This window comes from Meriones unguiculatus, chromosome 10 (assembly GCF_030254825.1).
Source record: "Meriones unguiculatus strain TT.TT164.6M chromosome 10, Bangor_MerUng_6.1, whole genome shotgun sequence".
Classification (NCBI taxonomy): domain Eukaryota; kingdom Metazoa; phylum Chordata; class Mammalia; order Rodentia; family Muridae; genus Meriones; species Meriones unguiculatus.
Genome location: NC_083358.1, coordinates 98915347 through 98941296, shown reverse-complemented (window position 1 = coordinate 98941296; position 25950 = coordinate 98915347). Strand labels below are relative to the sequence as shown.

At 38.7% G+C, this 25950-nt stretch overlaps 2 protein-coding genes across 8 annotated transcripts in view; one reads left to right on the top strand and one right to left on the bottom strand.

Annotated features, from left to right (window-relative positions):
- Cept1 (choline/ethanolamine phosphotransferase 1) overlaps nt 1-913 on the bottom strand; it is a 42912-nt gene extending 41999 nt beyond the window's left edge. For 2 of the 3 annotated variants that reach the window (XM_021640902.2, XM_021640900.2), the window contains exon 1: nt 253-384. The gene's annotated coding sequence lies outside the window, so the exon portion shown is untranslated. Of the gene's footprint in view, nt 1-252; nt 385-658 lie in introns of those variants that run through there. The other variant, XM_021640901.2, reaches the window with a different exon arrangement.
- On the top strand, nt 355-25329 carry Dram2 (DNA damage regulated autophagy modulator 2). Of its 5 annotated transcripts, none has more exons than XM_021640904.2 (9): nt 355-490; nt 5097-5224; nt 10085-10226; nt 14447-14514; nt 16003-16142; nt 20854-21031; nt 21796-21878; nt 22696-22788; nt 24641-25329. In XM_021640904.2, exons 3-9 carry the CDS (start codon nt 10096-10098, stop codon nt 24749-24751), a joined length of 804 nt encoding a protein of 267 aa, XP_021496579.1. In that variant the 5' UTR covers nt 355-490; nt 5097-5224; nt 10085-10095; the 3' UTR covers nt 24752-25329. The 5 variants fall into 5 exon arrangements, with proteins under 5 accessions (XP_021496579.1, XP_021496578.1, XP_021496580.1 ...); XM_021640903.2 differs by having other exon boundaries at nt 10082-10226; XM_021640905.2 differs by having other exon boundaries at nt 10082-10226; nt 22667-22788; nt 24641-24658.
- Nucleotides 25330-25950: the final 621 nt, after the last annotated feature.

Genomic DNA, 25950 nt, shown 5'->3' with positions numbered 1-25950 from the left:
CACACCGCGCAGGCGCCCCTCCACCTCCAAACCCAGAGCTTTCGGGATCGCCAGCGTCGCCCCTCGCCCTCCCCACAACCCTGCGCGCGAGGCCACCCGGCGCCAGCAAGGACGGCTTTTCCCCTAGCTAGTCCGTCCGCGGCCACCCAGTTACGTCCTCCCGCCCTCGCTCCACTCCTCCCCGGAGAAATGCGCCCTAGGACGGCCGCGACATCCCCGCCACGTCCCCAGGCCGGGGGCCCGCAGTCTTACCCCGAACCCAACCAGCGCAAGCCTAGAAATAGCAACTCCGACTCCAGCCGACTGAGTGACTGATAGGCGGCAGCACGTTCACGACACTTTCACGATTGCCGTAAAGAGGGGACTCAGAAAAGGCTGCTGCGCGTCTCCGATCTGTTCGGGAGCGCGCCCGGGTCTCCGCCCTGGCTCCTGCCGAGGACTTGATCTGCGCCTTGAGGCTGGAGTTGCCTGGTCCTGGACGGGAAAGAAGGTGGGTGGGAGGGTGGGGAGGGGAGAATGGCTGTCCTAGGGCCGAGAGCGGGCGTCCAGCGGGATGTTGTGTCGGAGGGCGTGTTCGCAAGCCGTGGTTGGGGGCGCAAGGCGAGTCCCGTTCGCCCCTGCGGGCGCGCGGGAGCTACGGGAACCCTGGCAGCCTCACCTGGTTCGTCGAGCTCCGTGATGCTCAGGACCGGAGTCGAGGTCTAGCTCCGGGAACCTACCGGTCACGGTGGTTCTTCGCGTCCTACGTTCTCTCTCTTTGGTACCTCTACCACCAGCATGTCCCAAGCGATGCTTCGTGCCAAGTTTGGTGTCGTCTATATTTTTCTGATGTCATGCACACAGTTGAAGCTACAAGACGTAGGGTGTGTGTGTTTTCTCAGGGTTGCTATTGTTGAAGCCGCTCACGAAACCTTTGCCCGAGTATCTTTTCTCATCCCTGTGCCCTTATTTGTACTTGGTGGGGGCTGGGGAAGTTCAAAACTGAGACCAGTGGTGACCTTGTGTTTACAGGCTTCAGTCTACAACCCTTGATTGTGTTTCAGGGAGTGGTCGCAAGCGGAAAGGAAGTTACTAGTCCTGTGAATCCTAACTGCCACATTGCTTTGAAAAGCAGTGAGACGGGAATGAATTCTCCAGCTTTCCCAAGTTTATTTTATAAAGAAGTACCCAAATGCAACAAATTTATTTTGCATTATCAAATTTTCACTTCTTGGCGGTGTAACTAGATGCCCTAAGATTAGTCATTAGAAAATATTACATTTGTCAAGAGGCCATATTAGAATTTAAGAAAATAATCACGTTTATGCTTTGTTTGGGCCCTGATGTTCTGTGTACCTCTGAAAAAAAGCCTGGGGCTACCGGTTTGTTCACTTGGAACATCCAGAGTTTACATTTTTATTTTTCTTTATTTGTCACCACTTAGAAGAAACAACATAAAGAAGTTCATTTTACTATACCAGTAGCTTTTAAATGTGAAAAAAATGTGACTGCATTTCTGATTCATGGAACTTCCAAGAAAGCAGAGAAAAACGGTTGAGAGATGCCAAAGGATTGGTTAAACATTCTTACTGTTGTGTGAAGTTCTTATATGTTTTCAAGTAATTTTAAAACTTTTTTTTGGTGGGGGGGGGTACTGGAAATTGAACTTAAGGCCTCTTTTTTGCTATGCAAACACTCTACCCATGTCTTTCAAAGGGTTCTTTAATATTTTGACCTTTAAAATAGTTAACCATTACAATGTTAATCTTGGTTTGAAATTGCTCTCATACTTTAGCATTTGGAGGTAAAGGTGCATGGGCAGTTAGTAGTCTTCCTGTCTACTTTAGCTTCTTAGTTGTCCCTGCCTTGCCTCTCAGCTGTCAGTTTAAACAGTTAGAAACTTTAAAACCTAAACCGATACAACTACATCTTACCCTGCCGTTATGGCATTTTATACTTACATTTCAAATTAGCATACTGTATCTCAGAAATTAAGTATTTTGCCTGAAACCCAATAAGTGATAATTGTGGGATTAAACAAACAACAACAAAAAACACAATGTTTAGGGGTTTGGGGAAATGTGTCTTCTGTACCAAACAATAAGAAAATTGACTTCCTACAATTAAACAGTTTTTATTTACAGCTGATAGGTCACTGTTGTGAAAAAGAAAAGAAAGAAACCTCAAGTTTCAGCTCTTATTTAAAAGAGACATTTTGCTCATAATGCTGCATTACAATGCTCAGGCCACAGATAACTGTTGGTTAATAGGCTAAGACTAATGTGCTGCTGAAAGTCATGTGGTTGAAATAATAACATAATCGTTATATCTGGATTTTAGAATTTGAAAAAGGAACAGGTTTAAGTTCGGAAGATTAAAAATTTTTGAACTCATACAACAGGTAATGTGTCTTTCATATTGTAAAAAGGATCAAATATTTAGTGACCACTTACAATAGAACCTAACATCGTTTATCTCACTTAGTATTTGAATAAGCCTCACTGAAGCAGCTAGTAGCTGTTTTTAGACTGGTTAACAAATAAACCTGGGGCTTTGAGATGGCTCAGCATGTAAGGTACTTGCTGGCAACACTAATGACATGAATTCTACCCCTGGGCTGTACATAGTAGAAAAAGAAACTGATTCCTGAAATTGGTTCTCTGGCTACATGGCACTTACACTTCTCTCCCCTACCCCACATGCATAAAACTCATAAATAAAGGTAATTTACGAGTATTTGACAATATTAAAAGTTTTCCCTTCTTTTCCCTTTCCCTATTCCCTTTTCCCTTCCCTTCCCTTCCCCTCCCGGGCCTCCATTTTCATGTATTTAAAAGTACCCATAGAAGAAGGAATTATGCCAGATTTAAATCTTTAACCACAGAGTACTGAACACACACTCAAGCAACTGACTGAGCATTTAATTGTTGGCTGACTGGATAAAGGTAGAGCATGCCTCCTGAGCTCACTACAGATCTTGAGAATAGAGGCTGCCTCCTGGTATGTCACCAGCTAGGGGTTGAATGTGAACTTGGCAATCTGTTCCCAGTTTGGGTTTCAATATTTATTCATTACATTATGTACTTAAGAGAAATTATAAAGAAAGATGCTGTATTCTCTCTTCCCCAGAAATGATGTTTATTCACTTGAAGTAATATTAGTCTGACTAATGGGGATGAGGGAGTCACACAATGAAATGTGATAGACTGGACATTTAAGGTCATGGCCTTGAAGGCATGTACTCTATTTAATTAAAATAAATTTTGTGTTTATACAACACCAGTATGTTGGGTTCTTTTCTTGTTGTCACTGTAACTTCTATAATAACTGTCTAGCACAGTCTGGTGGAACTTTTCCAGGATAAGGAAATGTCCTGTATTTCTGTTTTCTTGTTGCTGGCCTCTAGACTGGCCCAACATTTGAATCATGAAGAATACAACATGGGAACTGAAATTTGATTTTTTTTTATATATTAATGATATACCTTTCTAGTAACTAGTGTATGGTACAATCTGTGCTGATAATATTTTTATTTTTCAAAGGAAAAACTGTCTTAGCTAAGTTTTGAAGCTTGTCCAATATCATACAGTTTTACTTTTATAAAAGGGTTTGGGCAGGGCCATACTTATTAATATGGAAATGTAGATTGAATGGATGGAGGGGAAGAAAAGCAGTTCAACCAAGAGTGGAAAATCTAAATCAGACTGGTTACACTATACAGTGGGTAAAGGATGGAAGGAAGGAATAAATGATGTGCAGAAGTAGAATTGCCATTATTTAGTGGTAGCGTGCGAGCATTTTGGAGAGAGCCTGTTCTGCAAGAGTTCCCGTGACATCCAAGAATCTGAGAAAATGATAATGCTGCTTATTGAAATAGAAAATCCAAGACCAGTTGCTGGAGTTAAGATGATTTGGTGCCAGTTTTTTGTTTATTCAACAAGTCCTGAGTAATGATGGGTGAGTCCCAGCGTTTGCAGTTGCTGGAGCCTCTCCCCTTCACTAAATGATCATACCACAGAAGGTCAAGTTTTCTCAAGAAGTGCTTACTTCTTCATGCAAAGAGCTTAGCAAAGGTTGTACGTAGAAGATAGCATTTGGCTGTGTGTGTGTCGGTATGTCTGTAGGTGTAGGTGTACATGCATATTTGTGGCTGTTGAAAGCAGGACAGCCTCAGGTGCCATATACCTTTTTAAAAGATAGAATGACTCTCTGGCCTGGAACTTGCCCTGTAGGCTAGGCTGACTAGTGAGCCTTAGGAATATTCCTGTCTCTTCTTCTGCTGTGATAGGGTTACAAGCACTCTGCCATACCTGGCTTTTATTTTAGATTTTGGATTAAGCTGAACTGTCTTTCCAGTCCTTTGCTGCATTTTGAATATTAAGGGACTAGAAGTAAAAACCAGTAAAATGGGGAGGAGGCTATTCTACTAGTAGGGGGTCAAACAAAATGTTTTGAACATATCTTTTACCCAGACACCTAAATATTGAATGAGTCATATTAGCTTTTTAAAGGCTAAAACACAGTTCCTGTGAAAGAAAGGGGAATTCTTCAGCCAGGCGTAGTGTCTCATTCCTGTAATCCCAGAACTTGGAGGTAAGACAGGAGGATTTTAAATTTGAGGTACCTTAGACAATAGTGTATTCCAGGCCAGCCAGAACAAAGGGTAAAACCATATCTCAAACCTTCTATAACCTCCCAAAACAAATGGAACCCTGGGAGCTGAAAAGTCAAAAAAGGAACTGAAGCAAGAGGGATAAACTAGCTATTGTCTTCGAAGCATTTGGCTTATAACAGGAAGGACTAGGAATAGAATTTTGCTTCCTACCAGAACTGGAAGGGAAGATTCATACCTTGATCTCCTGGTTACATGCTCTACATGATATTTTTCCAGTTTATGTGAATGGTATCGCTATTTCAGTGAGTAATATTTTCATAAGATAAAAAAAAACAAACATTTCCTCTTAAATATGTAACTCTTATCTTCTGAACTGCCCTTTCTCAAATTTATCCAGGATTTTTGGAGTCTACACATACTCTGGGAATGCAGGGCCAGAAGAAGCTCTCCCTCTTGGTAAAGCGAGATCACTGAAAGTTGTCTCTTTTCTCCACACATCCAGGTAGAGGAATAGAGATATCTGATACTGGAAACGGTATAATACCTCCCGTCGCTGACTCAAGCTTCAAGCCCACAGTCTACATGGTCTGAAAAACTGGAAGCCAAGGAATTAATCCAAAGCTGGCCCAGGTTAGTAATGAGTCAGAGTACTTGGCAAAAAACAAATACAAACTCTTCTTGAAATAATTCATCATTAATTTAAGTCTGTGTGTGCATGTGTGTGTTCATGCATGCATGCCCATGCATGTTGCTGTTTGAATGTATCATGGTGCACATGTGGAGTTCAGAGAACAGCGTGGGGGAGTCACTCTTTCCTACTGCCATATGGATTCTGGGGATCAAACAACATTAAGTCTCTTAGAACTGGTCTTTTAAAACTTTTCCCACTCATAACCTTTTCTGAACAGAGAATTTTTTATGTGATGTTGGGTATATAGATATATGAACAAAACATTGATAATAGAATCATAAAGAAATTTATTTGAAACAATTCTTTGGCATACATACAGTACTACCATTTATGAAAGCTCATAGCAAATTTGAGTGCACTGGTTTAGTGTTGAATGAACTGGTTTAGTAGTGTATTAAAGATTAAATGAATACTTGACACTCTAGGGCAGTGGTTCTCAGGGTCAAAGGGGCCTTTCACAGAGGTTACCTAGTACCATTGGATAATACAGATATTTACATCATGATTCATAATAGTAACAAAATTACAGTTACGAAGTAGCAACAGATAATTTCATGGTTGGGCCCACCACAACATGAGATAAATGCAAATAAAACTTAGTATTTACACTAAAAACTGATTCCTAACACAGAATAGCTTTGAATATGAGCTGAGGTGCTTCAGGCAGTGTTCACTGGTAAGTGCAAAGTGTACCTGTCTGATCAGCACCAAGGTTGTACAGAAGTTGTGCAATACGAGCACAGACGAGCAACCTCAGGTATTTCTGAATTTGTTATACTATTGAATTTGGATTTGTTTTTTATTGTATATCCAGAATTCATTTCCTTTTACCTTATTTTTGTTATTTTTCATAACCCCACATTCAGCTACATGACCCCCAATTTAAGAAGCTAGATTTTAGAATACATTCAGATTAATGATCATTCAAGTACAGGCTCATAGTTGGAAGCCATAAAACACATGCCAGGGGTCTGGGAGGGTAGTTGAGTTGGTAGAATGCATAGCATTTAGGAAAGCGTGAGTTGGATTCCTAGTACTACACAAACTGCGGTGATGGCACATGCCTGTATCCTGGCGCTTGAGTGATGGAGACGAGAGCATCATGAATTCATAAGCCTTCTTGACTATATAAGGAGGTCTTGACTAGTCTAAGATTACAAAAAAAAAAAAAATCATGTAGGTTTTTCTCGTTTTGGATTTTTATACTTAATAATTTGTCATTTTTAGAAATTCTATGATCAATTTTGAGTTAATGATTTATAAAAGTATAATTCATGGTTTATTTTTTCATACATAGGACCAGTTTGGCCCAGTATATTATGTGTACATGAAAGCCTTTGCTTTATTATATTGCCTTTATGCCTATGCGAAATAAAGATTAGTTGCCTTTGTCTAATAGAAAGGAATAAGGAAGGAAGGAAGGAAGGAAGGAAGGAAGGAAGGAAGGAAGGAAGGAAAAAGAAACTGCTTGAAAAAAATGTGTTTTAGAATATATGTAGTCACATTACAGGTTTCTAAGAGTTCAAACTCTAAGAAAAATCACATGTAAGATTTGACAAAACCAACAGGTAATAGAACTTGGTTCCTGCAGAATTGAGAGAAGAATTATTGTAAACAGGAATTGAGGGAGCATTTAAGAGATGACTAAAAACATTTTCCCCCAGGTATGGTGGCACAAGCCCTTAATTTCAGCACTTAGGAAAGTAGAGACAGGCAGATCTCTCTGAGTTGAAGGCCAGCTTGACCTACAGAACAAGTCCTGGACAGCCAGAGCTTGTTACAAAGAGAAACCCTGTCTCAAAAAAAAATAAAAAATAAATAAATAAATAAATAAATAAAAAATAGAGAGAGAAGGAAATAAAGAAATGTACCCATCAGCATTATTCTCTCAGTAGCCCACTCAAGAGAAAGCACCTATAGGACATTGACAAGGAATTACCAAGGAGAATAAATATATAAAGAAAGGACTGTTAAGGAAAGCTTTGGGAAAACCCTAGAAGATTGCAACAATTTAGACAAAAAATTACTTAAATCAAGCATGTACTGGTAACTTTTGAAACAAAGGAAAATATGCTTACTTAACAAAATAGATATTCTTGTATTGTAACTTGTCATATGATTGAGGCAGATAAATTAAAAGTTGCTGCAATTTAATTATTGAGAAAGTCAGCCTGAGACAAGGAAGTAAAAGTCTGTGAAGCATTATTCAAGTTCAAGGAACTTGATTTGGTATTTACAAAGTTGGTGGGAAATACTAGGAACAATTACTTTTAAAGTATTTATATTTTTGAAAATTAAATTTAAAAAAATTAAGTAAATGAAACTGTAATTCATATTCTTGACTTGTTATGACTTATTATTATATAACATCTTTAGTCTGGAGTTTAGGAGAAAGTGGCATGTGGTATGAATTTAGGTGATTTTTTTTTTCAATCCTTTGTGTAGGAACCAGAATATAATAGTAACTAAATCAACTGTTTCTCGTTCTCCTAAAACTGAAGGTTTAGTGAGGAAGGAAAACCAAACAAAATGTCACTGTTTAGTGTGATTGTGTCCTTGTTGGTGAAGTAGAGCTAGAGCTACACTTGGTGTATGTGTAGAGGTTGGAACTGAAGTGATGACTGGGTTGTTCAGAGCACTGGCTACGTTTTCACAGGACTTAGGTTCAATTCCCAGCACCCACATGGCAGCTTACAACCATCTGGCTGTAACTCCAGCTCTAACGCATCTGACACCCTCTTCTGGCCTCTCAAACACAAGTGGTACACAGACATCTACACAGGCAAAACACCCATATGCATAAAATAAAATAAAAACGTGTAGACAAGGTGTGAGGGTGATGATAGCCATAGGGCAGGCATCATGCTGCTCTGTGGTATGCCTGCAGGTGCTGAGCCCACATTTCTGTTGTATTCTTCGGACATTTTGAGTTCTTTGAGCACCTTGAGGCCCAGATGGCTCGTTTGTGTGCCGTCCATGGCCATATTACTCACAGGCAGGTCCAGCAAGTAGTTCTTCTCTCTGGGTGGGGAAGTTAAGAGGTTTCCTGAAGTAGCAGAGCAGCTTATGTATCAGTCATGAGAACTCTGTTGTCATGCAAATATTCCTCTACTTCCCCTTTGCCATCTATAGTTTTTTGTAAGCTATCAACTTCCTAGTGTTCTTCAGGATGCTAAAGATGACACAGTAGAAGTCCTTGTTTTTGGCCAGTGGCTAGCAGCATGCCTTACTTGCCCTTCTGTTCCTGACTGCATTGCTCCCAGTCATTGGTCTTGATGATGGAAGCCTGAACTGTGATCAGGGTTAACCCTGTGGTGGTCATATTACCATAGTCCTTTTTGAATTTTTAAGCCCTGCATCCTTTGCTGTCTTCTCCCTGCCATCCATAGTCACACGTCAAATTCCGTGGATCCTGTCTTCTTAAGAACCTGATACAGCTTAGTTGCTGTGCTGTTGGCCTGTCTAGTGTGCCTGAAGGCTGGGGTTTGAGCCTCAGAATCACATCGACCAGCTATCGTGTGGCACACACATTTGGAACCCCAACAGTTAATGTGGCCATCTTGGAATGCCCGAGAACTTGTTTCCGAGAGAGGGAGAGAGACAGACAGACACACACACACACACACACACACACACACACCACACATATACAGGCAGGCAGGCTGAGACTGAGGTAGGAGAGCCACTGACCTCAGTATTTCAAGGTTTTGGAGTCAACTTGGCTGACAGAGGAAAAACAAACACACACACACAAAAGAAAACCAATCTGCCACCAAAACATGGGTGAGAAGGGTACAATTTAGAGAGTCTGACCACTGAAACTATGGCCCTGCTGCAGAATATACCACAACCTAACAATCCCCCTTTTGCCCTCTGTCACTCAAAGACCTCCCTCTTCCCCACTTGTATATCTCCTGTCCTGGCACTGATGCTATGGATCACAGGTATCCTCCATCACTTCTTTTGTTCATCTGATTTGTCTCTTGAATTTTGAAAGAAACTGCGTTACAGAGCTCTCATTGTGCTTCAGTGTTTCCTGCTAAGGATGGCTAGTCAACTGCCTAGTCAACTCATCAGTGTACAAGACACTTGCCAGTCCTGAGAGTACAAAGGTTTTAGTAGGTTCCTCCACCCACCCACCCCCTCCAGGAAACAAAACACCACATTTATTGATTTGACCAATTGTGGATTGAGAATATTAGGGAAAAACCCAGATATATTGGAAATATAAGGGTATTTTTATTATCTGGATAATATATTATAAACAACTTTCTCATTTATTTACGTTATTATAGACATTACTTAAAATGTGTGCATAGATGATAGGAAATACTATGCATTTTTTATGAAAGAATTGCATGTTTTTGTGTTTTGTTATCAGTGAGGTACGATGATACAAAAAGGCATCTTTATGCTTAATAGCATCATAAGTTCCAGTTAGAAAATTATTTTAATAATCTGCCCAAAGATGATAACATTTTTGGTAGAATAGTAGCAGTGAAGATGGAAATAGAAGGTAGACTCGAAAGAAATAACAGGAAAACAGTCAGGGTTGGTACTTAGTCATATGTGAAGTGATGAGATATAAAGCAAGTTTCTGGCCAATAGGTGATTCTCAGTTCTAATGAAGTGAAGAGGTGGTGCTGGGATGATGTGGGGAGGATGCTTGCAGGATGAGAGTACAAGTGTGTGGATGCTTGCGGAGTGAGCAGAGAGAGCACAAGTTTTGGGGAGTGGATGGATAACATGGGCTGGCAAAACTTATCCATTACTATTTCTCATCTTTTCTGTTTCAGAAGACCTGTCTGAAATGTGGTGGTTTCAGCAGGGCCTCAGTTTCCTTCCGTCAGCCCTTGTAATTTGGACATTTGCTACCTTCACGTTCTCGTACATCACTGCAGTAACACTCCACCATGTTGATCCTGCATTGCCTTTTATCAGGTCAGTGAAATGTATCTGTCCCACGGAAGTAACCCCCACCTTCAGTACTGGGGATTGAACACAATCCAGGTAAATGCTCTGCCGCCATGCTACTTTCCCAGACCATGGAGAGTCTTTATGACTAATTTGTAGTTTACATTGAACCTGGCATTAGAATTGCTTTCCTCTTAAAATTAAAAAAAAAAAAAAAAATGCTGCAAACAATAGTAATGTTAGGAAAACAGAGTAGTATTGGTAAATGTATTGATTCATCGTGTGACAAGGTAATGTTTAAGTTTTCTTCATGTTAGGTAATTGAATCCTTACACCATCTGTGTGAGGTAGAGAAATCCATCCTCAATTAAGACCAGAAGAAGATCTGTAGTCATCTTTCTGTTACTGTAATATATGTCTAAAATAACCAACTTATAAGGAGAAAAGGATTATTTGGTGTACCACTGTAGAGGTTTCAGACCATGATTAGTTGGTCCTATTGCTTTGAGCCTGGAATAAATAAAACATCATGGTAGTAGAATTACATAGGGAACAAAAGCACTTACCTCATGACCTGAAAGCAAAAGCAAGTTAGGAGGGGGCCAGAGCTTTGTGATTCCCAGTAAATGCACACACCCAGTAATCTAAAGGCCTCGTCTAGGCCTAACATCTACCCATAGTGCTTCATTGTAGACTAAACCTCCAATACATTCAGTAACTGTATCACAGAAGGAGTAAGGTCCTGGATAGGCTTGTGATTTGCTCAATGGTGTACAGCTCAGTTAGTTATGAACCAAGATTTGTGCCTGCTGTTTTACCCTAGGAACTATGATCCTACTTTTCATAACCTGCTGGCTAGATATTCTTTTAAATTTCGAACCTACTAACAACTTAATTATGGATAATCAGAAGCGTGTACTGTATTTGAAACCACTTTAAAATTTTATTCTTAAGAATATTTAGCCTATAATGTATGAGTACCAAATGCATACTTGCTGCCCATGGAGGCCAGATAAGAACATCTAAGCTCCTGGAACTGGAATTACAGAGGGTTGTTCAGTAGCCATGTGGATACTGAAAACTGAACCCAGGTCCTATGTAAGAGCAGCAAGTACTGTTAACAGCTGAGAGCCATCCTTCCAACTTCTTTTAAAATATAGAAGCAGTAGAAATTATTACAAATTTGTAATAAGATGAAACTACTTAAAACAGGAAGTCATTAGAGCTGACTCAGCCATTAAGAATGCTTGCTGTTACAAAGAACCCACATTTGATTCCCAGTACCATCATAGACTGGTTCCCACCTACCTGTAACTCCAATTCCAGGGTATTTGATGCCTTCTCCTGATCCACATAGGCACACACACATAAACATAAATTAAAATTGAGCAAAATTTTTAAAACCAAATTGAAAGCAGGGGACCTCTCTCTGCATGGTCCTTGGTTGGAGCATCAGAATTTTTAGCCCCTGGGCTCAGAATTTTTAGCTTTGTTGGACTCCTGTCCCTCTATGCCCTTCCACCCTCTTCCATAGGACTCCCTGCACCCTGCCCAAAGTTTGGCTGTGAGTCTCAGCATCTGCATTGATCCCTTGTTGGGTGGAGCCTTTCAGAAGACCCTCTATAGTAGCTTTCCATCCTGTTTCCTCTTTTCCACCACTACTGCTCTCTATTCTATTTACCATTCTGAATGAGATTTAAGCATCCTTCATAGGGTCCTACTTCACTTTTAGCTTCTTTAGATCTGTAAATTTTATTATGGCTATCCTATATTATACAGCTATACCCACTTATTAAGTGAGTGTATACCATGTTTGTCTTTCTGTTTTTGGTTTGTTTTTTTTTTTCTAGTCCTATCCATTTGCCTGAAAATTTCATGATTTCCTTGTTTTTAATAGTTGAGTAATAGTAGTCCATTGTGCAAATGTCCCACAGTTTATGCATCCATTCCTCCATTGAGGAACATATAGGTTGTTTCCAGATTCTGGCTGTTACATATAATGCTCCTATGAATATAGTTGAGCAAATGTCTTTATTGAATGGTGGAGCATCTTTTGGGTATATACCCAGGAGTGGTATAGCTGGATCTTGAAATAGTGTTATTCCCAATTTTATAGGAAAATGAAGTTAAAAAGATAGATAACCTTTCCAACACAGAAAAAGGCAGACCGTGGTAAACTAGATGGTTTAGTTGGGCAGTTTATTCACAATAACTAGGGAATGGAAGCAATCTAACTGTCCTTCAGTTGAGGAATGGATAATAAACTGATAGTACAGTTATACTACGGAATATTATTAAGCTGTAAAGAGAAATGAAATTATAAAGTGTTCTGCTAAATGGATCAGTCTAGAAAAGATTATGTTGAGTTTGGTAACACACACCCAGAAATAAATGCTGCATGCTCTCTCTCATCTGCACTCCGTACCTCCAAGCAGTAAGGATGTTTGGAAAAAAAGCCATGTGGAATCATACTACTTTATGTTTACCTGAATTTATGTATAATATATACAAATGTTTGTATATAACAATATGTAGTTTGAATGAAAATTTGCCATTTGGGGTAATACAATTCTCCCTGCAACATCCATAGGCTGCCTAGCATAAGCCCAAGTACTAGGCATGAGAAGCTTCTTTTGTCTTGTTGGTCAGGGGAGCCCATGCAATTCCCCAAAGGGTATAAACTACAGCTGTTGCTCTTGGTTGCCTCACAGAGTTTAAGGTAGGTTCCTATTGGTGAGGACACATGTACGTTAGACACAGGACCTAGAGAATTCAAACTGAATATGACCTAGAAGTCTCCTCCCTGAGGACTAGCTTTCATAGTATTACAATGAGCTATGCAAGCTGCCAAAGAGAAGAGCAATCAATGGTCCCACCCAGTTGTGATGCCTACAAAGTACAACAATGAGCAATACGGCAAAGATATCTTGAAAGGTGCAATAGTGGCCCTTATATCACGGCAATAACCAACAGTTGTATATTCTGTAATGCTTTACTTCAAGACTAACAACTTTGTCTTTTTTAATCTTTGTAGTAGTTTGAGGAAAAGTAAAGCCAGTAATGCTCAGTGGATCTCTCCACTATCCACTATATATAGTTTATATGTATTACTTCACATTTTATTTCATCCTTGTATTGATCCGTCAAAGCTGGGAATGAAGGAGTAGTTCTTGTTATTAAATGAAAGAGTTAAGGAGACTTAAGGACAAAAGAGAATGTGCCCAAAGATTTATAGTTTCTATAGATTTGTTTTCTATCTGGGTCTGTTAGTAGTCCACAGTGCCCTGGAGAATAGGAATGTAAACAGAGCCTTTGCATTGCAGTGTGGTGAGTACTTTTGAGGGACCTGGCAGAGTGTTGTCAGTCACTGTCTACTAGAAGAGTGATCCAAGGTTAAAAGTAAGAAGATGCTCAAAATGGGTCCTGAATGTGAATTCTGTGAGTGTGGAAGTTTTGTCAGATTTGTTTTACTTTTTCCTCCTTTTCCAGAAATGGTAACTGTGGTGCTTTGAATAAAAATGGTCCCCATGGGCCCACAGGGAGTGGCACTATTAAGAGGTGTGGCCTTGTTGGAGTGAGTATAGCTTTCTTGGAGGAAGTGTGTCACTGGGTGTGGGCTTTTAGGTTTTGGAAGCTCAAGCTAGGCCCTGTGTCACTCTCTTCTCCTATTGCCTGCCAATCCAGATGTAGAACTTTTGGCTCCTTCCATTGATGAAAATGAACCAAAACCTCTGAACTTTAAGGCAGCCCCAGCGTTTTTCTTTCTAAGAGTTGCCTTGGTCATGCTATCGCTTCACAGTAACAGAAACCCTAAAACAATAACTAATGAATGGTGTTGTTTGATAAGTATTTTTAATGATCAATTGATGAATAGATGTTAATTGAAGTACAAGCAGTCAACAACAGGTACAAAGAGAAGAGCAATGAAAGGGCCAGTGCTGCTTACAGAATATTCTGGTGAGGCGGATACAGTGCTTAACTTTGGGTAAATGCACAACATACTTTTAATATATCAAGGATAATCTTTTTTTTAGTTGGTTTTTGTTTTTTTTCTGCTGTGTTGAAATAGAAAGATCTGAAATGACAGAAAAGGGGTAGGCAAATATTTCTAAACTCAAATTATGTTCTCTTTATAAATGTATGAGTTGAGTTCAAGGGCTTTTCAAGGATGAAGAGTCTTAAGATAGCTTCTATTATAGGAGGATATATAGTGTAAGAACCCTACATACTTTCTCTTTGTCTTTCAGTGACACTGGGACAATACCTCCAGAAAGATGCCTTTTTGGAGTAATGCTAAATATTGCTGCAGTTTTAGGTAAGTAATAGAAGCGAGAGTGGTTTTAGCACACAAAATGAATAGTTAAATTGCTATCTTTCTTTAAACATTGTATCACTGCTAATTTTCTAGTTACTTGAGAATGTGTTTTTACTAAAATACAGATTATAATTTATGTTCCTGAAAAAAAGGAAAACTCTGTTATATTGCTACCTTTGAAGAGGGAATGGGGAGAGGGAAGTTCAGGTAGAAATACCAAATTATAGAAATAAATTTTGAAGAAATATTTGTATGGTTATAAGTGACTTTTTATCTAAACAGAGATTGCAGTCACACCCAAACATTCCTTGGGGCCTTAGGTAAATTTGTTAAACAACCAGTACAACATCATGAGTTGAAGGTAAAACTGACTACAACCACAATTCTTTCATGAAAAGCAGTTTAAAAGTTTAAGAGTAGAAATGGCATTATGTTTTCATTTTTGGCTAATATTCGAATGCTGCGGAACTCACTGTATGGTATTATACTCAAGCTCTTTTTTGTGAAAATTTTTTTTGATTTTTATTAATTTAATAAAATGTTATCATTAAATATGGTCATTTAATATAATTTTATCTTATCAATTCAATATTATTATTTCCTTGCCTGAAAAGAGAAATTAGGATGCTAAGATGGCTCCATAAGGAACAATACTTGCTTACTAAGCCTGACAACCTTGAGTTCTATATCCAGAAACCACATGGGGGAAGAAGAATAACAGCTTTCAAAGGCTGAGTAGTGACTTACACACACACACAAAGAGAGAGAGACAGACACACACACAAATAAATAAATAGATGTAAAAGAATATTGAAAAACTAAAAATTAGGAAAATAAATGTGTTTTCTATCTACATTCTTCAGAAACATGTCTACAAAGCATGTATCTGTCATGTTTATTATACTTCTGAGTTGTCTGGCAATAACTCTGCAGTAGACAGTTTGATTTGGCCCTCTCTTGAAACATGAGTATGTAAAGCTGGCTGTTTTCTTGTGTAATTGACTGCTGTGTCTGCTTGAGCCTACCTGTGGCCACCTAAAATAAAACAATACAAGAATGAGGAGGTAACTTTTTTGTTTGTTTTGTCTGTGTACTCCCCATCCAGATTCTACTGTTGACTTTGATGTTGATCCTATAAATATTGTGGGTTTAATGTAAAAAAAATATTATGAGAGTCTTTTTCAAATGACATCAAACTTATTTTCTAAGTTTTATACCAAGTAGTGTAGACAGGAGGCCCAGGGAAAGCAAATGGCTTAAATGGCTAACTCAGACACACAGAGATTCAAGTAGTTCCATGGCACGACTATAAAAATTCTTTTAACTCTACAGGTTTGTGTTGTTTTGTTTTGATTTTTATTCTCTTTTCAAGTTAATGTTACAAGGACAGACTGTGTCTGGATAGCACTGACCTTTGTGAACTCTTCACGGCACTTTATTCTCATGGTTACTCATTACTTTGTTGTTTTTCACATTCTCTCTTCCCAGGCATTGCTACCATGTATGTTCGTTACAAGCAAGTTCATGCACTGAATCCTGATGATACCCTTATCATCAAACTAAACAAGGCCGGCCTTGTGCTTGGGATACTGAGTTGTTTAGGACTTTCTCTTGTGGCAAATTTCCAGGTTTGCTTTTTAACCCAGTGTGGATATTTTCCTGAGTGTGTGGGTGTAGTAAAATAGAAAGCTGAACTTTTCAGTCACATGCTGCTCCTGTCTTTTCCCTAACAGAACTCAGCTGTGTCATTTGACACTTCTAGAAACAGCTGCTGTCACTATTAGGAAAATTCATATTCGGTTATCCAAACAGACATACATTATTAGAACTGTTTCTCAGGGTGCTCAGGACACTTACTACAGACTTCACTTTGCCTCGTTCTAGGTAACCTCAGGGTCAGACAAAACTGATAAACATAATAAGTGACACATTGCAGATCTACACTTTATTTATTTTGTTTCAAATAATGTTTAGGGAATAGATATAGATTCTTTGCTATAGTTTTCCCTTGAGCAATTTAACAGTATCTCATCACCCATATGGTGAAAATTAATCCCAAGTATGTACCCAACCCAGCAAATAGCTTTTGGAGTCCCTGACAGCTTGTGTTGGCTGCCTTCCTTTCTTATTCTCATTTGCAGTATTTGTGTTTTGTTTTCAGCATTCATTCACTTTTACACACCAGTTCCCTTGGCTCTGTCTCTGTCTGTCTGTCTCTCTCTCTCACTCACACACACATACACACACATATGATTATACCTCCTTCTTCACCTTTGGACATCTTGAATGTTCTGACTTTTACTCATGGCTTCCTTGCTGGCCCCTTTATCCACAGATGCTACCACCTCCAATATCCACTTGTTTTCCCTTCTTCCTAATGAGAGTTCACCACTTAAAGTTGTGAATGCTATCATTTCCCGTTTATCATTTATAATGTGCATGTTTGGAGGAGAGTTAGCACTGTTTTGAATATAGTGATGACTTACTGTTTTTTTTTTCTTAAATCCTGAATTCTTTTGCTTACTATTCTTTTCTCCTTCCTTCCCTACCAATTCTTTTGAAGGAATTTTTCATTTGTATTTACTCTGACTTTCCTTTATTCTCCATTAAAAAAAAAAATGGTCCTCTGTTGTCTTGCTTAAAGCTCCACAAAATTTACAGTAAAAGAAAAATAATTTAGCCAGGTGGTGGTGGTGAATGTCTTTAATCCAGCGCTTCGGAAACAGAAGCAGGTGGATCTCTGTGAGTTCGAGGACAGCCAGGGTACGCAGCGAAAACCCTGTCTCCAAAACAAAAGAAAAAATAATTTGATAAACTCAGATATTTAAACTGATCAAAGTCCTCTGTAAGTTGGTTCTCTAGCTTCATTTTGTAACTGTTCTTAATGTTGCTACTGTTATATAATGCTAGCCCATTTAGTTGTTGTTCCTTAAAGCAAGTTTATTTAACTTTCACATAACTACTTGAGTATGCTACAAGCCTTGAGCCTAAATAGATCTAGACCTCAGTAAAGACCACACTATCCTAGGAAATCTTTTGCTGGGTCCTACTACAGTGTATTCTGAGTTTTTTCTTTTTATATCTTTAGAGACTTAGAAAGCTGATACCTCATACTTCTTATTGGGGTTTCATTTTTTTTAAATCAATGCTTATTTACATTTGTATTTATTTATTTTTGGTACACTTCTCACTAATTTTGAGTGAACAACTGAGTGCATATAAGCTCTCATTAATTATTTAGGAACTTTTTGAGAGACACTGAGGTACTAAAATGATTGGGAATAAAGTCTCTTATTAGTAGTAGTATATGGTTTCTTGTATTCAAGGGAAAGCCCAATAATTATAAGAATGTGGTATTTGAAAATATAATTTAATAAATATTGAAGACCTTTGTGCAATGTATATGTAACATTCAACAAAATGAATAATGGGAGGTATTATTCATTTTGGGTCCTCATAAAGGTTCCTCAGTGTCCACTTAGAAGACTGTTTCCCTTCTGGAGATTTATCCTTCAGGAGATTTGGAATGGATTACTAAGTAGGAAGATATGGTTTACCTTTCTAGGGTTCTCTTTTGAAACTATCATGAAATGGATAGTTCCAAAAAGAAACTTAACCCCTCAAAGCTGGAGTGTCAGTGGGGTTGGCTCTCATCCATGCTCTCGATAGTGCTGGCTGATCCAGAGCATTTGTGTCTCATCCTACGGTCTTCAGGAACCTTAAGTTCTTTTCCTCTGTTTCCTAGTTTCTAAAATTATGAAACTAGATATAAAAATCTTCAGGTTTTTTAAAAAATACCTAGCTTCTGGACTTGCTTTGTAGAGCAGGCTGGCCTAGAACTTAAAGAGATCTGCCTGTCTCTGCATTCCTGAGTGCTGGGATTACAGGTGTGGGCCACTGTGCCAAGCTTAGTAACTTTTTTAATTGAAAATACTTTTCTTATAATACAATACATTCTGATCACAGTTTCCCCCTCTCATCTTATCTTCTGCCAGATCCTCCCCATTTTTCCGCCCATTCAATTATTTAATTCCGTACCTTCTTTCTCTCTTTAGAAAACCAAAACACACACACACACACACACACACAAGTAAGAAAAACAAATGCATATGCACACACGCCCACACACAAACACATATTAAACCCAATTAAGCACAAGACCCATTTATACACAAAATTGAGAACCATAATATATAAGCAAGAGAACAGTAAGGATAAAAATGCCCAAAATAGAGCATCACAAGACAAAAACATCTTCAGAAATACCATTGAGTTTGCTCATGTGCTGAGCATGGGATGTCCTTAAGTATGCTTTGTATACCCAGCTGACTCCATTGGAGACAATAAAGTTTTTTTCTTTGTGAGCATTTGTTAATTTGAAATAGCTTTATGGTTAGAGATGGGAGTTCATGTCCACTTCGCTCAATGTTAGAACCTCATCTATACATGCTGTCGGTCTCTGAGTTCATGTGTCTCAGTTCTACTGTGTCTCTAAGGCACTATTTCCTTGCTGTCTTAATCCCCTCTGGCTCTTACACTCTTTCTGTCTTGTCTTCTACATAGCTCCCTGAACCCTAAGGGAAGGGGTTTGATGAAGGCATCCCATTTAGGACTTAGTATTACAAGGTTTCTGACTCTCTGCACATTTTCCAGTTGTGGGTCTCTGTATTAGTTCCCATCTCCTACAGGAAGAAGCTTCTTTGATTATACACTGACCAATGAATATAGCAGAATATCATTAAAAGTCATTTATTGCTATGTCCCTTTAGTAGAACACTAGTATTTGCTTTTCCCCTAAGTCTATGACCTATCTAATCTCAGGTTTTTTGCTATCCCTGGCAGTGTCAGACAGGGTTCCAACTCATAATCAACTAGTGGATGGTTATTCCTACAACCTTTGTGCCACTATTGAACCAGCATATCTTGCAGGCAGATCACTATTGAGGAATGAAGAGTTTGAAGCTGGGTTGGTCTTTACCTTTCTGGTTAGGTAACATTCAGAGTACACCCTTCAATACCATGAATGCTAGTCAGTAGGGGAAAAGGCCCTAGTTAGGTAACAGCATGGCTTCTCCATGTACAGTGAGACTTGTAGGTATTGTTTTCAGCAATGGGGCCTTACCATCAGTTTGCAGAGAGCAACCAATAACTTTGACAATACCCTGAGTTATTTGGAGGTTCTCATAGGCTCCTTTTGGCCAACAACTCATTTAGATGTGACCTATTCCTGACACTGGAAGTTTTATTTGATGGCAAGAGATTATCTTCTTGGAGCTTTGTCTCCCATTTGGTGATTTAGTTTTTTTGTTTGTTTGTTTGTTTTTTTCAGATAGAATATCCAAGCCTTTGAGCAACTAGCCCTCTGTCTCTCTTCCTCCTTTCTTTCTTTCGCTCTCTCTTTCTGAGAAGAGAAACTAGTGCCTTTGAAGAGTCAGATCCACAATTTCTGTACTCTGAGAATCACCTGTAGGAATTAACTGAGAGACAGCGAATCAACTGGGTTTGTAGATTGTACAGCTGATGTGAAATGAGAAAACTGAACCTCCCCTTCTTTTGTTCTCTTAGTCATTATGCTCTCTCTGTGCCAAGCATTAGATGTCCCTTTTCTACCAAAGGCAATATAAACACCATCAAGTAAAGCAAAACAAAACAGTGATTCGACCTATCTTTGATTTAGAACACTGGTTGTAGAAATTTGAGACTGTTGGGTTGTCACTTTTAAACAGATGAAATGTATAATGATAGAAATTAAATGTAATAAGGGGGGGAATATTGTAACATAATAATCTCTGTGGAATGAACAATACAAACTAATAATGATCCCTGTGGCATAATCAGTAACAAACTAGTGCCAAAAGGGTGTTAAATTATATTTAAATTTAAATTCTCTTCTCCTGATATCCCTAGTTCTCTGTTCTTTAACCAACTTGCTCTGTGTTTTATTAGTATTGCCATTATGTACCTTTATTATCTACGTCCTCATTTCTGAGGTTTATTTATTTTTCTTTACCTTTGCTAGACTATAAACTCTGAATGCTGGGTGTCTATCTCATTCATTTACATATTAATGGCTTTAAAAGGTACCTGGCATCTAATAAAACCAAATAAAAATGTTAAATAAGTAAAACAAAATGCACGGATATGTGTCACCATTTTCATTGTTGGCAAATGAAGTCATCTGGTTTCACTATAATCTTCCAGTTTTGTGGAAGTGATTTTTCTGCAGAGCTTCTCCAAGCAGCAAATACCCTATTGAATTATCTGGCTTGTGCTTTGAAATGATGTATTGTCAATGTGTTCTTAATTTCTCTCACTGACTGACTTTTTTCTGCTTCGCAGAAATCAACACTACTTGTTGCACATATATGTGGTGCTGTCCTTGCCTTTGGTATGGGATCATTATACATGTTTGTTCAGACCATCCTTTCTTACCAAATGCAGCCCAAAATTCACAGTAAACAGGTCTTCTGGGTCCGACTGCTGTTGGTTATCTGGTGTGGAGTAAGTGCACTTAGCAGTATCCTTTGATTTACTATTCAGAGAGAATAAAATAATGAAACAAGTGAAGGCAATGTAAGTACCATGTTTAAATTTTTAACTTTTTAGATTACTTTATGTATATAGGTATTTACCTGCATGTATCTAAGTGCACCATGTGTATACCTAGTGGCCACTGGTACCAGAAGAGGGTATCAGATACCATGGAATTGAACTTATGTATGGCTGTGAGTTGCCATGTATGTGCTGGGATCCATATCTTGGTCCTCTGCAGGAGCAACATGTGCTCTTAACTGCTGAGGCATTGCTGCAGCTCCCCCATCCCTTTAAAGAACGTTATACATTAGACTAAAGAACTACATCTAGACTAAAGAACATTCTGCATTTGTGCATGAAATTCAGACTGACATTAAGTACTTGAGCCAGGAACAAAAATAACATTTGGCATAGTCATACTTCAAAGAAGACATGGAAGAAGTATTATGCTCACTACAAAAATTTATTCACTGGAAATTTATGGTAGAGCTGCTAGTTCTGAGCAAAGAGGAAAGGGCATACTGTAAACCATTTCCTATTTACTGTGGATAGATCTTTAGTTTTAATACTGACATGCGACATTAATTCTTTAAAGAAATAGAATTGGACCATATTAACAAAAGCTAGTCTTTAAAGTGATTATACACACACACACACACACACACATATGTATATATAATATTTTTTTATGATGTACAACTGTAAAAATTCAGTTCTCCGAGTCTTCCTTGACTTACTTTTTTACAGTGCTCACTTGTTCATCAATTTTGTACAGTAGCGATTTGGGTGTTGATGTAGTACAGAAACTACACTGGAACCCCGAGGACAAAGTAAGAGCTTAAAGTCTATAAAATGTACACACATGTGTGCACACACATGCATGAGTATGTGTGTGTCTAAGTGCATAATTTTTTTTAAAGATTTTTCATTTTAAATTTGTCTTCCCTTGTGTGTGTCTGTATGTCATGTATATATGAATGCCTGCCAAAAAAGTGCATTGAATCCCAACAAGGGAACTGGGAACTAAACTTGGTTCCTGGAAAAAGCAGCAAGCACTCTTAACCATTGAGCCTTTTCTCCCATCGCTATATAATTAATATTGTAAGTTAGTATAAAAGCTCTAAAAATAATCTTTGTGAAAGTCTGTAATAAGTATTCTTGAACTTTTCCTAGGGTCATTTTGTAAAATTTATTCAGATACATATACACACATGCATAGTGTGTGTGTGTGTGTGTGTGTGTGTGTGTGTGTGTGTGTGTACATGGGTGGGCCTATGTTTTAATTTCACTCAGTGGTGTGATTGGCATTAAATTGTGATCTTCTCTCAGCCCCCTAAGAGTAAGGATTATAGGTTTTGATGTATTACTCTGGCTGGAGGAAAGCTATAGCTCCTTGGTTGTAGAGTGTAGGTTTTATTTTGTCTTTGTTATTTCGTGAAAAGTTCACTTGTTCTATGTGAAATGAGTACCTCTAGTATGGCTCAGAAGGGACTCATAGTGTAATTTCCAAGACACTTACACAAATCAGAGGTTGATTTTTCAGAAGGGTGGTTGGCCTGTGAGAACCTGATGTTGCGTAGTTTGAGAAGCACTGTGTATTTTTCCTAAAACTTCACAGAAACGCCACTCTGTCCTCTTCGGCCACAGGGTTATGTGCTTCACATGGTCACTACAGCAGCAGAGTGGTCCATGTCATTTTCCTTCTTTGGATTTTTCCTGACTTATATTCGCGATTTTCAGGTAAGAAGTTAGTTTCCGTTTTATTCAACACAGCTTCCTTCGTGTGGAATAGCAGAATACTTCATTGGCAGATACTTCACTGTCCGTTTTTAAAATTAACACTTTAAAATCTGGCACCAGAAACAGTGATGCAAGAAGAGTAACTTCTGGTAAAATTGTTTCTGGATTTGAGGAAGTAGTGTGCTGTAAGTAAGGTTCAGCCTCGATAATGGAATTGCAGAACATATGTGAAGAAACTGTTAGATAGACTTCCATAGTTGTACCGATTCACATAGGCCCAGCCCTAACACATAGCTTAAAACAAACAAATGAACAGAAAACTACAAAAAAAAAAACCAAAAAAAAAAAAAAAACAACAACAAAACACACAACAGGAAACTTCATTAATTTAGTCATTTAAGTACTTTACAGCCTTTGACCCCTTTCTTCTCTCCTCCCAGTCCCACCCTCACAGCCCTTCCCCCATCCCTCCTTCTCTTCAGAGAGTGGGAGCCTCCCCCCTCCCATGGATGCCAACCCACCCTGGCACATCTAGTTCTGAAGGACTAAGCACATCCTTTCCCACTGCCCAGACAAGATAGCCCAGATGGGGGAAAGGGATCCAAACGCAGGCAACACAGTCAGAGACAGTCTCTATACCCATTGTAGGGGACCCACAGGATGACCAAGCTGCACATCTGCTACATATGTGTAGGAGGCCTGGGCCTGGCCCATGCATGCTCTTTGGATGTGGATCAGTCTCTGTCAGCTTTCTGTAGGTCTTCCTATGATGTCCTTGACCCCTCTGATTCCCTTAGTTCTTCCTCTCACTCTTCCATAAGACTCCCCAAACTCCAACAATTATTTGGCTGTGGGTCTCTGCATCTGTTTCCATCAGCTGCTGGATGAACCCTCTCAGAAGACAGTTATGCTAGGCTCCTGTCTGCAATCAAAGCAGAGTATCATTTATAGTGTCGGGTTGGTTCTCTCCCATGGGGTAGGTTTCAGGTTGGGCTAGTCATTAGTTGGCTCTTCTCTCAATCTCTGTTCCGTCTTTATCCCTACACTTCTTGTAGGCAGGACAAATTTGGGGTTGAAGGTTTTATGAGTAGGTTGGTGTCCCTCCACTGGAAGTCCCAACTGGCTACAAGAGGTGAAAACTTCAGGCCCCATATCCTTTTCTGCTAGGAGTCTCAGATAGAGTCATCCCCACAGACTGCAGGGATTCCCCCCGCCCCTGTCCTAGAAATGCCCCCTACTAATTTCTGTTCTCTCTCCCAGTCCTCTCCTCACAACTGATCCCCAACCCTATTTCTGTCCCCACTCCCCTCCCATCTTGTTCCCTCCCTCTGTCTACTTCAGATATCTGTTTATTTCCCTTTCTGAGTGAGATTCAGGCATCCTCATCCTCCCTTGGGCTCTCCTTGGCTTCTTTTGGTCTGTGCATTATGGCATGGTTATTGTGTACTTTATGGCTAATATCCACTTATAAGTGAGTACATACCCTGCATGTCTTTCTGGGTCTGGGTTACTTCACTCAGGATGATTTTTTCTAGTTCCATCCATTCACGTGCACATTGAATGATGTGTTTGTATTTAGTAGCTGTGAATAGTATTCCACTGTGTAAATGTAACACATTTTCTTTATCCATCTTTTTGTTGAGGGGCATCTAAAACCCAGGAAAATTCCTGAGGGAAGAACGTCATTTTTCTATTTTACTTGGCATTCAGGATGATGCCTGTAGCAGTGACTTCTGTTCCCATTAGATCAGTTTGTATTTCTGACTACATGAGCAACTCCTGTAGAACATAGTGAAGAGATAGTCTCTCATGTGGACTCATCATCTCTGTATAATTTTCTTTTTTGTTCCAGAAAATTACTTTACGAGTGGAAGCCAATTTACATGGATTAACCCTCTATGACACTGCTCCTTGCCCTGTTACCAATGAAAGAACACCATTGCTTTCCAGAGATTTTCAATGAAGGGATAAAATACTTCTGTGACAATTATGATTCTCAGGGACTGAGGAAAGATGTACAAGAGTTGCTTATTTTACTGTGAAAAATTAAATCAGTTAATCAAGGCTGACAGTGAAATTAATGATCAAGTCTGACAGTGACATTAATGAAGGATGATAATGAGGAGAAATGTAATAAGCCATCTGATAAGGTTTTTTTAAAGGATGAAATTAAGAAGACTGTATAAAAACATTTATGCCTAGACTTTTTTTTGTAATTCCCAGAAAATAAAACCAAAGGATAATACTATTGTTGTGTTTACTACTTCATCGAAGAAAAACAGCCTGAAATACATCAAGTAGTCTGTATAACTGGCCTTAAACATTTTGTAAGTCATTTTTAAAGCATCTTTTGTTAAGAGCACTTTTATGAGGGACATTTTCCATGACCTACAATAATCACTGTTGTTCAGTTGATCATTTAGAATCAGGGCTTAAAGTTGAAGTTTTGCTCTATTAATGCATTTCTTATAGTGCTTAAAAATATGTTATTGTTATGTTGTATTGGAATCTCCTCTGTAAATACAAGCCTTTCTGAATTCATCTGAGTCCTTTAATGGCTTAAACTTTGCACACACACACACACACACACACACACACAAATCAATGGGTATTTGATTCTAGCCACACAAATACTAGCAGATCTATCATATGTGCTTATAATAATTTCATAAAGTCTAGTCTCTGAGATTAGATTTTTAGTTACCAGTGACAGAGAGGTATTTGTTGCAAATATACTACCATTTTATTTTTTATAAAATAAAGGTTAATGGCTGATGACATTGCTCAGTGTGATAAAATCACTTGCTGCCAAGCCTGACTACCTGAGTTCAATACGTAGGACCCACATGGTAGAATGAAAGAAAAGACTCCTACGAGTTATCTTCTGACCTCCATATGCATTCACCTATACACAATAGATAAATAAATGTTATAATAGATAATAAATAAAATAAAGATTAATATTCCTAAGTAAGACTGCAAAATCAGTAAACAAAAGCAGATGCAATTAATAAAAAGGAAGAGTTACTCTACACTACTGTTGGTATAATCTTCTTGTGGAATGTATACAATTTACCCTTGTTCATTCAAATGCTGATTTCTCTACCCAACTATCTGGTATCAATCTGGACATTGCATATGATGCTTATTCTAAGCATCACC

Coding starts and splice junctions, on each gene's coding strand:
- Dram2 (XM_021640904.2), top strand. CDS start 10,096: ATGTGGTGGTTTCAGCAGGGCCTCAGTTTCCTTCCGTCAGCCCTTGTA. Junction 10,227..14,446: donor CCTGCATTGCCTTTTATCAG/GTCAGTGAAATG, acceptor TTTGTCTTTCAG/TGACACTGGGACAATACCTC. Junction 16,143..20,853: donor CTCTTGTGGCAAATTTCCAG/GTTTGCTTTTTA, acceptor TCTGCTTCGCAG/AAATCAACACTACTTGTTGC.